The 11,380-nt window shown below is 39.5% G+C and overlaps 1 protein-coding gene across 1 annotated transcript; it reads left to right on the forward strand.

Moving 5' to 3' along the window:
* The first annotated feature begins 583 nt into the window (after positions 1-583).
* LOC121328255 (putative beta-lactamase-like 1) lies at positions 584-10,993 on the forward strand. The gene is made up of 6 exons (XM_041272833.1): positions 584-689; positions 5,885-5,991; positions 7,186-7,343; positions 7,835-8,082; positions 9,590-9,695; positions 9,947-10,993. The coding sequence occupies exons 1-6, from the start codon at positions 584-586 to the stop codon at positions 10,923-10,925; spliced, it is 1,704 nt and encodes a 567-aa protein (XP_041128767.1). The 3' UTR covers positions 10,926-10,993.
* Positions 10,994-11,380: the final 387 nt, after the last annotated feature.

Here is an 11,380-nt window from a genome sequence, read left to right on the forward strand (position 1 = left end):
CGGTAATAGTGCTGAATTATTCTATTATATGACAAATTCAACTAAGTTTACACAATTTACAATATTTTACAGTTTTCCTACAGTGTGGGGTGGTTAAAAGTCAAATGAAGACAATGGTGTAGAAATAGTCTGGTTCACAGAGGACTGGAATTTGCTAGGCCACACAAAGAACACGAGAGATGCCCAACAGATGGCTCTTGAGCTATATATTGCACAATAAAATCCAAAATATTTCTTGATTTAAAGGTGAAGTATTTCATATTGGGATGAGAATGGGTTTGAATAAAATGACAAAAGGTATAGTCAAACTGTAAAAAAACATGTTTATCAAAGCTATATTGTTTTTTACAGCTCTTTCAGTAAAAAAATACCTGGCACACAATGTCCCACGTCAGCAGGAAAGTCTGCAATTACCTAAACTAAGAAATTTCAAGGCTATTAAAATGGCTTTTTTTTGGCCCTGGTAGCCTCTGGAAACATTGATAGTAGTGCATGTGGATGTGTGGTTAACATATAAAATCTTGTTTGCCTTGTTTTCCAGCAGCCCACAGGGAGTGTTCCGGGCATAACCAGAAATATCAGGATGGAGGTGAAGTGGACCCAACTGGGCATGGTCTTCTTCCTGCTTCTGTCCATCATCATGACTGGTTGCTTCCTGTGGCAGTACCAGCTTCCCAAGATTAAGGAGGGTATGTGAGCCAGCCACCCTCTCCTTCCCCTTAGCCTAAGAGTGTGGTGCCTACCAGAGCCATTCCAGTTCAAATTAGTCCATCGGTAACCACAAATGGAGGAAGCACCTCCTTAAAAGTTGGACTGTGGAAAGGTACATCTGTATAAGGTAGTGAATGAGGATTGAACCTTGTTCTCCAGGTTGAGGGACCAATGTACTGTCTATCCGTAATGCGAAAAGACACATTTGAAAAGCAGACAAATGACAATCATTAGCAACCAGAGGGAGTACATTATAACCTTGTCATTGTACAACAGCCCTTCCTTTTGATCAAATATTGGAATTGGTAAGTTATGTAACTTTTTCAGTCACTGATTAAAAATGTGCTTTTTTAAAAATTTTAATCCTGTGGAAATTTGTAAGGCTTATTAAACGTGTTGTTTTAAATATGTAATGTGAACAATACAAGGCGAGTGTGGATCTCTGATGCTTGCAGTTTCACTGATCTTTTGTAATGCATACAGAAAACTGGGAATAAAGGTTGTTTGAGTTTTTAAAAATTCTGTAGTGGCTTGAAGAATAGGGGCACTGAATAAGATTCCCCAATGAAATTAATTAAACAAGAAAACTGAGAAAGCACGCCTTGCAATAAGGGCAACTTTTTGCATTGCAACACAATTCTTTACCCATTTATCTATTAGTCTGGCTGCTCTTTCACAGTGGAACCCTTTTGCAACACATAGGCCCCATGGTAGGTTGTATGTGCAGTAACATCTTTGTGTCAAAGCTACCGGTCATTGAGTTGACTTGCAGATTAACAGTAGACAGTTTCTGGTGTAGCATGTCCTCATTGAAATGTTACGTTCTTTGTTTTATGCGATTTCACATTCTTTTAACATCATTGTAGGCCACATCCAATACTTACTTACATCCCTTCAACATTTATTTGGGATTTTACCTTTAAGTGGCTGCATCTCTGAATGTATTGTAGATGGGCTCTCAGGGTGCTACAGGTGTTAACTAAGCTTCCACATTTGCAGATATTAGCAAACATACAGTCCATACTGCAATAAACCACAGATAAGGCCAAACATTTTGCATCCTTTAGGATTGAGACATTTAAAATGTATTTACTTCATGTAATCAAAGAAACTCCAAAATGATATTGCACAAGTCACCAGAAGCCATAATAGTAGTACAATATTTCATGCTTGAAATGACAAATTTTTCAGTTTTTCGTTAAGTATGGAAAACTACATTATTCAGCAGGTTTAATTCTATAGGGTGATGCAAAACTTTTGGCCATAGCTGTACATTGTACTGTTTACACTTTGTACTAATTGTGCACATATACACAATCTAGGGATCAGTTTATGCAATTAAATATCCTGCAATGAAATTATGCATTGCTAAAATAATGAACATAGGCTAGGCTGAAAGAAAAGATGAAGCACAGGCCCATGCCAGATCTCAAGCTTTGCTGACTCTTCAGACATGACACTGATATTGCTGGTATTTATGTAGCTTTTGATGGTTTTTTGAAGCAGAATAAAGAGCTGTAAGGTTGTTTTTTTTATTACCTTCACATTAAAGAAGCCATGCAACACTAAAGAAGCAGTCAGGTTTGGAATAGTTTCTAAGTTTTCAGGGGACTCTGTAATAAGCAATCCTTTGTAAATCTTACACTAAAATAAGGATTTAAGCGTTCCTCTCCAGGCTATTTCTAGGCCCTTTAAATCGGGAACTAATTTCAAGCTCCATAGAATCATTTAGCCCTCTGAGCTGCTTATCCCTGCTTAATTGCTGATTTACAAGGCAAAACAGAGCTACTGTTTAAAGTTTGAACACTATTGTAATCCTAAGGAAAATGTAACATTTTAAAGGCACAATTAATAGTTGTTGCCAAGGCGATATGTAAACTATTGATCAATACCTGATTATATTAAATTGCTTGCCATAAAAATATAGAGGTGAATCTCTTCTTAAAGACAGAATTGTGGGTTGAATGCAATTGGATCTCTTAGAATTAACTTAACTGATATTTGTAGAGCTGTAGAAATAACCGAAAGATGTTGCCATGTCAAAGACCATGTCAAAATCCCAGCTATATAAATTGAAATTCAGGAAAGGAAATGCTGCCGGCAGCATGTCCCTAGAAATCGCCTGGTGTTTGGACAAATATGTCAGAAAAGTAATGAAAAAAGCACTTCACAAACATATGCAAAACAAAGGTGTTCTCAAAAGAGAATGAAGATGTGATTCAGTCTTAAAAAATAAAGTACCCTGTGGCAAAACTCCAATTGATGCTGTTGGTTCACCAGCACAATTATTGATGAGCTGTAGACTAAAGTCAAAATGACCTGCTGCTGTAGCATTGAACTTAAAAGTAGTTCAAGACAAGCTAAAAGCAAAACAAGTTACACAAAAACAGTACGACAAAGAACTTGCTAAACTCTGGCTTGCGCTGAAAGAGGGAGCAGCAGTCCAAGCAAAACAAAACAAAGAACAAATTCCTCTTTTTTGTCATCCATTTAATTCAATATTTATATATATATATATATATATATATATATATATATATATATATATATATATATATATATATATATATATATATATATATAATATATATATATATATATATATATATATATATATATATATATATATATATATATATATATATATATATAGATATATAGATAGATATAGATAGATAGATAGATAGATAGATAGATAGATAGATAGATAACAAAGAGGATGGCATGATATTAGCACAAGAGCAGTGCTGCATCTTACTGGGGGTATTGCATATGAACATGAGCTTGTGTAGACTTGAGGTCTGATAATGAATATGGCGCTTGAATAGACACTACTGACCCAATAAAGGACACGGGTATTACAACTGAACACAGTACTGATGTTGATTGCCTTACAATGCTGGTTCTCGGAAAATAAAGCCAGTGTGCACTAAATGGATTAGAAGTTAATCAACCAGCAAATTATTATTTTAAATGGTTTGTAAACTGAGACGGGAATTAAGTTGTGCATGGAAGATATTCTACAATCCTGTATGTCCATTTGTATTGACAGATGAAAGGCATTTAGGGAGCCATTCAAAGGCATTCATGGGAGCCATGGCATCGTCTTTAAAATAATATAAAATAAAGGTCAATCCCACTGCATTGGCAGAAATCAAGTTATTTTTCTAAGCTGCCAGCAATCCCAGTGACAACTGAATATCTGCTGTATGTGGTGAAAAAGATTTACCTGATATAACCTGTTATTTTCACTAGAAAATAGATGCTAGAGAAGTTGCTTTTGGTTGTGAAAAAACTTTTTAAAACAAGACCTAAAACCCAGTTGTAACCTCCTACCGAAGTGATAGGCAAGCTTGGCTTTTTCAATGCAGGTCTTCCAACCAAGTCATTTATTGTTAAGCCTAGTTTAACCTCCGACAAGGTACTGAAGATGATCTCGAAATAGTGAGTAGTTGTTTTTTGATGTGACCTAGATGCAAAGAAATGCACCCTTTTCATCAAATATTAGTTTGGTTTATTCAATATATGCAGGGAACCGTCTTCCCATTATATAGCAAGCAGATTTCAGGATGCATACAGAAACAAGCTCTTTAATATCCATTTGCACCTGGGTTTGTCCCCTCCTCTGTTCCCTTGTAGGTCCAAGCACCACGGGACAACACCCTGTGAGCTACACCTGCTAAGGGGTCCCATGTGCAGAGACAAACACGTGTTGTGTTTTAAAGTGATCTAAAGGTTGCTCGTGCAGAAAGTAAACTGGTTCTGGTTTGATTTATGTTTTGTACCTTTTGTACTTTTGTTCTTTAGAGTTCTCAGACTCTCTCTAGCACTGGGTGGTTGTAGTATTTTCAGCTGTTAACTCCCGCTGTTGTGGGTTTGGTCGATTTCTGCCCAATAGCACTATTTGATGCAATCTCGCACTTTTCAGTTTTTTATACCTTCCCTGCCACTTTTTCTGCAAAACTAACAGAGTGTACAAAACTGTAAATGCTTGCATCATATATTGCGTTATTCTTTAATTTCCATGTTTTTGAACAGGTACAGACATACTTAATCATAACATTTTACTTGATCTATTAAATCCATGCCTTGCAGTATAATCAGAAAACAGAAAGTACTGATTAGAGGAAAAACCTCAGAATGGAGTGTTGTAACCAGTGGTGTACCACAGGGATCAGTATTAGGTCCTCTGCTATTCCTAATCTACATTAATGATTTAGGTTCTGGTATAGTAAGCAAACTTGTTAAATTTGCAGACAACACAAAAGTAGGAGGAGTGGCAAACACTGTTGCAGCAACAAAGGTCATTCAAAATGATCTAGACAAGATTCAGAACTAGGCAGACACATGGCAAATGACATTTAATAGAGAAAAGTGTAAGGTACTGCACGCAGGAAATAAAAATGTACATTATAAATATCATATGGAAGATACTGAAATTGGAGAAGGAATCTATGAAAAAGACCTAGGAGTTTTTGTTGACTCAGAAATGTCTTCATCTAGACAATGTGGGGAAGCTATAAAAAAGGCTAACAAGATGCTCGGATACATTGTGAAAAGTGTTGAATTTAAATCAAGGGAAGTAATGTTAAAACTGTACAATGCACTAGTAAGACCTCATCTTGAATATCGTGTGCAGTTCTGGTCACCTCGTTATAAAAAAGATATTGCTGCTCTAGAAAGAGCGCAAAGAAGAGCGACCAGAATTATTCCGGGCTTAAAAGGCATGTCATATGCAGACAGGCTAAAAGAATTGAATCTGTTCAGTCTTGAACAAAGAAGACTACGTGGCGACCTAATTCAAGCATTCAAAATTCTAAAAGGTATTGACAGTGTCGACCCAAGGGACTTTTTCAGCCTGAAAAAAGAAACAAGGACCAGGGGTCACAAATGGAGATTAGACAAAGGGGCATTCAGAACAGAAAATAGGAGGCACGTTTTTACACAGAGAATTGTGAGGGTCTGGAATCAACGCCCCAGTAATGTTGTTGAAGTTGACACTCTGGGATCCTTCAAGAAGCTGCTTGATGAGATTCTGGGATTAATAAGCTACTAACAACCAAACGAGCAAGATGGGCCGAATGGCCTCCTCTTGTTTGTAAACTTTCTTATGTTCTTATGTTCTTATGTACTCTGATGCAGAGAGTCTCACTTGTGTATTGCTTCTCTGCAGCTAACAGGTCATTAGGCAATGATGATGCTGAGCGAATGTGCCCCCGGGTCCCCGAACCAGCCCCCCTGGAGCACCCCATCCCCTATCTCAAGGAGGCACTTGAGAAGGTATGTGATCAGGCTTTTTATTTCAGAGAACCAAGAGGTGGCACAGCGATCTAGGAGATTTGAATCTGACTCGGTTAACAAGTGAAATGAGTTTGATGGTCTCAATCCAGCCCTTGCAAAACTCCTGCCCAATGTGACACAAGGGCCACTACCAGGGTGAATGGCAGGGGGTGTTTAGGTGAGGATTGCGCTGTTAGGGAAGGATCTCACGGTGCTTGCCAGATGGCATTTTGTTTGACTGTAGCCCATATCTTTTGCCTTTCCTTAATTTACCTGACAAACAAAAAGTCAGGACATTAACAATGTGCCCGATTTTCAAAACATATGCTTTCTTTAAAGAAGGCTGAGGAATGTTTGGTATCCATGTAACTCCCAGCTTGTTTTGAAGATGGTTTGGTGTTTATTCCTGTTTACTTCCGAAACCCGAGATAGATATATTTAGCTGGTGCCAGGAAGTTTCTTAAGAATTGTGGAGTGTTTTTTAAATGAATTGCTTTCTTGAGTCATGGCCAAGGACATTTAGATTAAAAATATAAAATATTCAAAAAATAGTTGCTGTTTAAAACAATTTTCTTTAACACTATATAGTGAATAGGACGTAGGATGAGGTGGGGCTATTTCACTTTCATTTTGAAATGATAATCATAAGAGTTCATAAATATAAAAACATATTTTACTGAAAATGTGCCACTCCGAGGTTACAAATAACCCAACACATTATTTGACTATTTATTCACAAAAAGGAAACTCTACCCCTCCCAGAGAGCAATGTGGGGTGATCCCACCTCACCCCAACACAGGGCTATTTCTCCTCATTAAATGAATGCGGCATTAACCAGACGTGCACAGGATAATTCCAGTTTCAATAATGCACAAATATAGATGTAGAACACAAGAAGCTGGACTGTAAGAATGTACCTGCTTTTATGGGTTCTGTGGTAATTCAAATACAGAGTGGAGCACAAAGCATAACCCTTGACAGCCCAACATCTGATTTCATAATCTGATTCAGGCGATTAGAGGTGGCCTATAACCAGCACATGGGAGTGTAATCACCCTGGGGGTTGAATAGCCCCTCCTCACCCCACTGAGAATGGATTACCATTTGGCTTTCATACCATCCTTAATTAACTCAATGCTGATTTGTCCCTGGATAATCCACTGCAAAACCTGACAGCTGTAAATCCCTGCTAGGTGGACATGCTTCTTCGACACACCATCCATGCTACCAGCCTCCCATCAATGTCCGCCATTGTCATGTATAATGACACTGTCCTGTGGACTGGCAATTTCGGCAAGAGAAACGGATCAGACCCCTTTTCTCCCCCACCTAACGAATACACAATCTACAGGTAAGCTCATCCTGTACTGAAAAATCACAGGAACACTTTGTCTGGCATGCCATAAATACATTTTGACCGTAGTTCCTTTACATGTTAATAAAACAGTCTGCAGCTATGCAATATCTTAAAATGTGTACATTGTCACAAGCGTGCATCTCTGTACTATAACCGCATCATCGGGGATATATGCTTCCCCACAGGGCACAGCTAGATTCTGGACTTGAATAATACATATTACAACTGCTGCTTCAGAGTATTTAATTGTCTGACACACATCTGGGCTGGTGTGTTAAACTAGACACCGTTTGCACAAAGTAAAGTGGCATCTCTATTAGATTCTGAACTAGTTTTCACTCTTTTTTATACAGAACCTGTAACCTTTCTTTTCTTTGTTTGCTGGAACAATGATCTCTGAATCTGTAATAAAACACACTAAGAGGTTTTACTCAGGTTCCCACACCCCAAAACAGGCAGGAATTAACAGCGTCATTCTCCCACAGGATCGCAAGCTTGTCCAAGATCTTCCCCACGCTCATGCTGTACCGGCTGTGGGAGGAGGGGAAGGTGACCTCCCTAGACGACCCCCTGGAGAAGTACGTTGAGAACTTCACCATCAAGAACCCCCTAGGGAAGACCAAGGACTTGGAGCACAGATACACCACTGGCGGGCTCATCTTCCTGGACAGTGGGGACGTGCCCATCCGGACCTCCTCCGTCACACTGCGCAGGATGGCAAGCCAGCTCTCCGGTATGGTCAAAAATTAAATATTTCCAATGGAATTGGCTTCTTGTATAATCAGAATACCACAAAGTATATTTTGCCATATTATTGTTTGTATGTTAAATTTTGGGGTCATGGTTCCTACTTTGCATCCACTTTTTAAAGTATAAACAGTATCGCCCTTTAATATTTATCACATCTTATAATGCCAAACATACAGAAGACTGAATTTGTTTTAAAAAAACTGATACATATGATTTGATGCATATGGGGAAAATAAGAATGCAGCAATAGACAAGCTAATTTTTGCAAATATACCCTGTAGTAGTTTAATAGGTGAAACAACCTCTAATTTAGGTCTAACAACTAATTTTCCCATCTTATAGACCCTTTGTCCTTTCATTAGGAATAAGAAAAATGCATGCTTCTACTTGAAGTTTATTTTTAAGTCCATTTTATAACCAGGTAAACTAATAAAGGTTCAGAAAACTGAACTTGCAGAAATATCTTTTGTGAACAGATTCCTGAGCGACTACAAATGCCCAGCAAATCATTTCAATTCAGTACTTACATGAGGCTTAAGTGAAAAGCACCAGTACACTTGTAAATGCACAATTTTGAACAGATGATTGATATTCCTCTGGAATCCCCCTGAGTTATATTCTAGTTCACATTGTTATTGTCTACATGCATGCTTTGAGTGACATTTCCAGGACAGCACATGTCTAGAACTACACTTATAAACATTTAGTATGGTAAAAGCATAGCAAAGTGTAAGAAAGCATAGACAAGCATTGTAAAGCAAATGCAATAATCATGGCAGCCAGTGGTAAACTATGGTAAATGCATGGTATAATATGGAAAAGGCATGGGAAAACTCTTCCAGTGCAAATTTACCATGTACAGACTCAGAGGCAACTACATCGTAAGTTACCTTAAAGTGTGGGTCTGTCTGTAGCTGTATATTTATCAATCACCTTGCTGACCAAATATCAGGTTTATTTAATGTATGTGAAAGGTGAGTGACTGACAGCACCATAAAGGGAAACTTATTCTGTACACAGGGCTGCTATTGTAGAGGATGAATTGCTTTGGGAAGGTGGGAGATTGACAGTTCCTTCCGATTATCTACAGGGCAAGTGGACTGGAGGATTAAGTGAATGTCAAAAATGGCAGGCTGACTGCAGTTAATTCTGAAACCGTATAAATATGTAATATATTTTAATATATAAAGATAGATAGATACTGTAAATATGGTATCAGGAAGGTCAGGGGTGTTTTTAAAAGGCAAAAGAATGAGTAAGCCAGGGAAATTAACTTTATATATAGGTCTGCTTCAGTGTTGCTTTTAGCGCTGGTGACAACTAAGAGATTAATAACACTTGGCCAACAATCTTTATTCCTTTAGTATAGACTGTTGTGTGCAATACAGTATAGTTGAGGGGCACAGTGTATTCATGACAATGAGGGCTTTTTAATGGATAGTTATTGTATACTATGGTGTATGGTTGAGTTTTTGATGTGTGCCCCACAGGTTTACCTAGAAGACTGCGGGCGACTAACCTGCTATGGAAGGGTAAGACACAGACAGCGATCAATCTGCTACAGGATGATGTCTTGGTGGCTGATCCTGGTACAAGGTACATTAGGAAACCCCAGTGTTCTGCATCACTGTCTCCCTCCCTCCAGGTAGCACAGGACAAAATGTGCCTAAAAAGTATGAATTATTTATTAATTACACATTGCTCTATTTGGATCTCGATTGTTTGAAGCTTTTGGGCATATTCTGTACAAGAACAGCGTAATGTTAATTAGAGGAGTATAGTATTCATGCTTATGAACATTGAGGGTCTTCACAACTGAAACTGATCATTTCCCTTTCCCATCAAAGGTGCCATTACAGCAACCTGGCCTTCTCCCTGCTGGCTCACGTCTTGGCAGAAAAGGTGGTGGGCTCCGACTACCAGCGCTGGATCTCGGAAAATATCCTGGACCGGCTTGGGATGGAGGACACCGGCTTCGACATCACACCCGCCATCCAGGCCCAGATGGCAGTGGGCTTCTACACCAGCGGACACCCAGCCCCCCTCTATGATCTCGGCTGGTACCGCCCCTCAGGGCAGATGTACTCCACTGCGGCTGACCTGGCCAAGCTAGCTATGGTCTTCCTGGGTGCCTACCACCGCAATCTCCTAGAGCCCGACACCCTAAAGATCATGCTCACGCCGCTTTTCCGCTGCGCCAAAGATTATTTCGCCAACCGGACAGGCACCCCCTGGGAGGCCAACGAACAGCTGGGCTATGAGGTGGTGCGGAAGGACGGCGACTTGGATGGCTATTCTGCCACCTTCTCCCTGGTTCCCAGGCTCAAGCTGGGCTTGGTCGTCCTGATGTCTGGCACCAGACCCCAAGACGAGGATGTGGTAAACAAGGCTTATAACTACCTTATCCCAGCCATGGAGACAGCTTTCCGAGAAGCCAGTCGAGTACTGACCCCGCCTCCCAACCCGATCTCTTATGCTGGATACTTCACCTACAGCAACATCACCTTCTACGAGATCAAACCCGGGCCAGACGGGGTCCTGATCATGCAACAGTTCGGTCCACACATTGCGGATCTGATCCCAGAAAGGTACAGGACCATAAAGCTGCACTACCTAGAAGACAGGGTCTTTCAAGTGGTCTTTGAGAAAGAATACCCCTGTGTCTTACAAGTCAGCACTACCTCCGTCTCTCTGGAAGCTCAGGATGGGCAGCTCTTTAACTTTTACCCCCTTGACAAGAAGAGTTTGTCTCCTGGATTCGATGCTCCAGGACTCAACACTTACAATGTGGTCCGGATTCCTAGCAGACCCACTTTTAACACTTAAACTTTTCTTTATGGAAGACAAGAAAGGGGTGAGCATGGTGGGATTTTTAGGAACCTGACATTAAGAAGTGATTTACTTTTCTATCTGCTTTTTAAGAACTGCTTGCTTGATTGTTAGGGTATGGTGGTGAATTAAAATGACACAATAGTTGGGTTGGAAGGTCATACTAAATATATATCTATGAGATTCATTTTTTTCACCCTTATCATATAGCTGTATTTCTTGTGCGGTTCAACACCGATAGAGGCTTAAAAAGTCATTTTTTGTGTTTAAAGGTTTCCAGTCTTCTCACTAAATTTTAATTACATTGCTTCCCTGGTTAAGACACCATATGCATTCTGCATGAAACTGAAAAGTCATCTCCTGTTAATAATCAGTCGCCTCTTGACAAACAACCGTCTGCAGGTGCAAAATAATGTATAGGCCCCCTGCTTACTGAAATTCATTGAAATTGC

This window comes from Polyodon spathula, chromosome 16 (assembly GCF_017654505.1).
Source record: "Polyodon spathula isolate WHYD16114869_AA chromosome 16, ASM1765450v1, whole genome shotgun sequence".
Classification (NCBI taxonomy): Eukaryota; Metazoa; Chordata; class Actinopteri; order Acipenseriformes; family Polyodontidae; genus Polyodon; species Polyodon spathula.

What these genes read in the sequence shown, in the direction of transcription:
- LOC121328255 (XM_041272833.1), top strand. Translation starts at nt 584, where the DNA reads ATGGAGGTGAAGTGGACCCAACTGGGCATGGTCTTCTTCCTGCTTCTG. An exon ending in GCTTCCCAAGATTAAGGAGG is followed by an intron (nt 690 to 5,884) that starts GTATGTGAGCCA and finishes GCTTCTCTGCAG; the next exon opens with CTAACAGGTCATTAGGCAAT. An exon ending in AACGAATACACAATCTACAG is followed by an intron (nt 7,344 to 7,834) that starts GTAAGCTCATCC and finishes ATTCTCCCACAG; the next exon opens with GATCGCAAGCTTGTCCAAGA.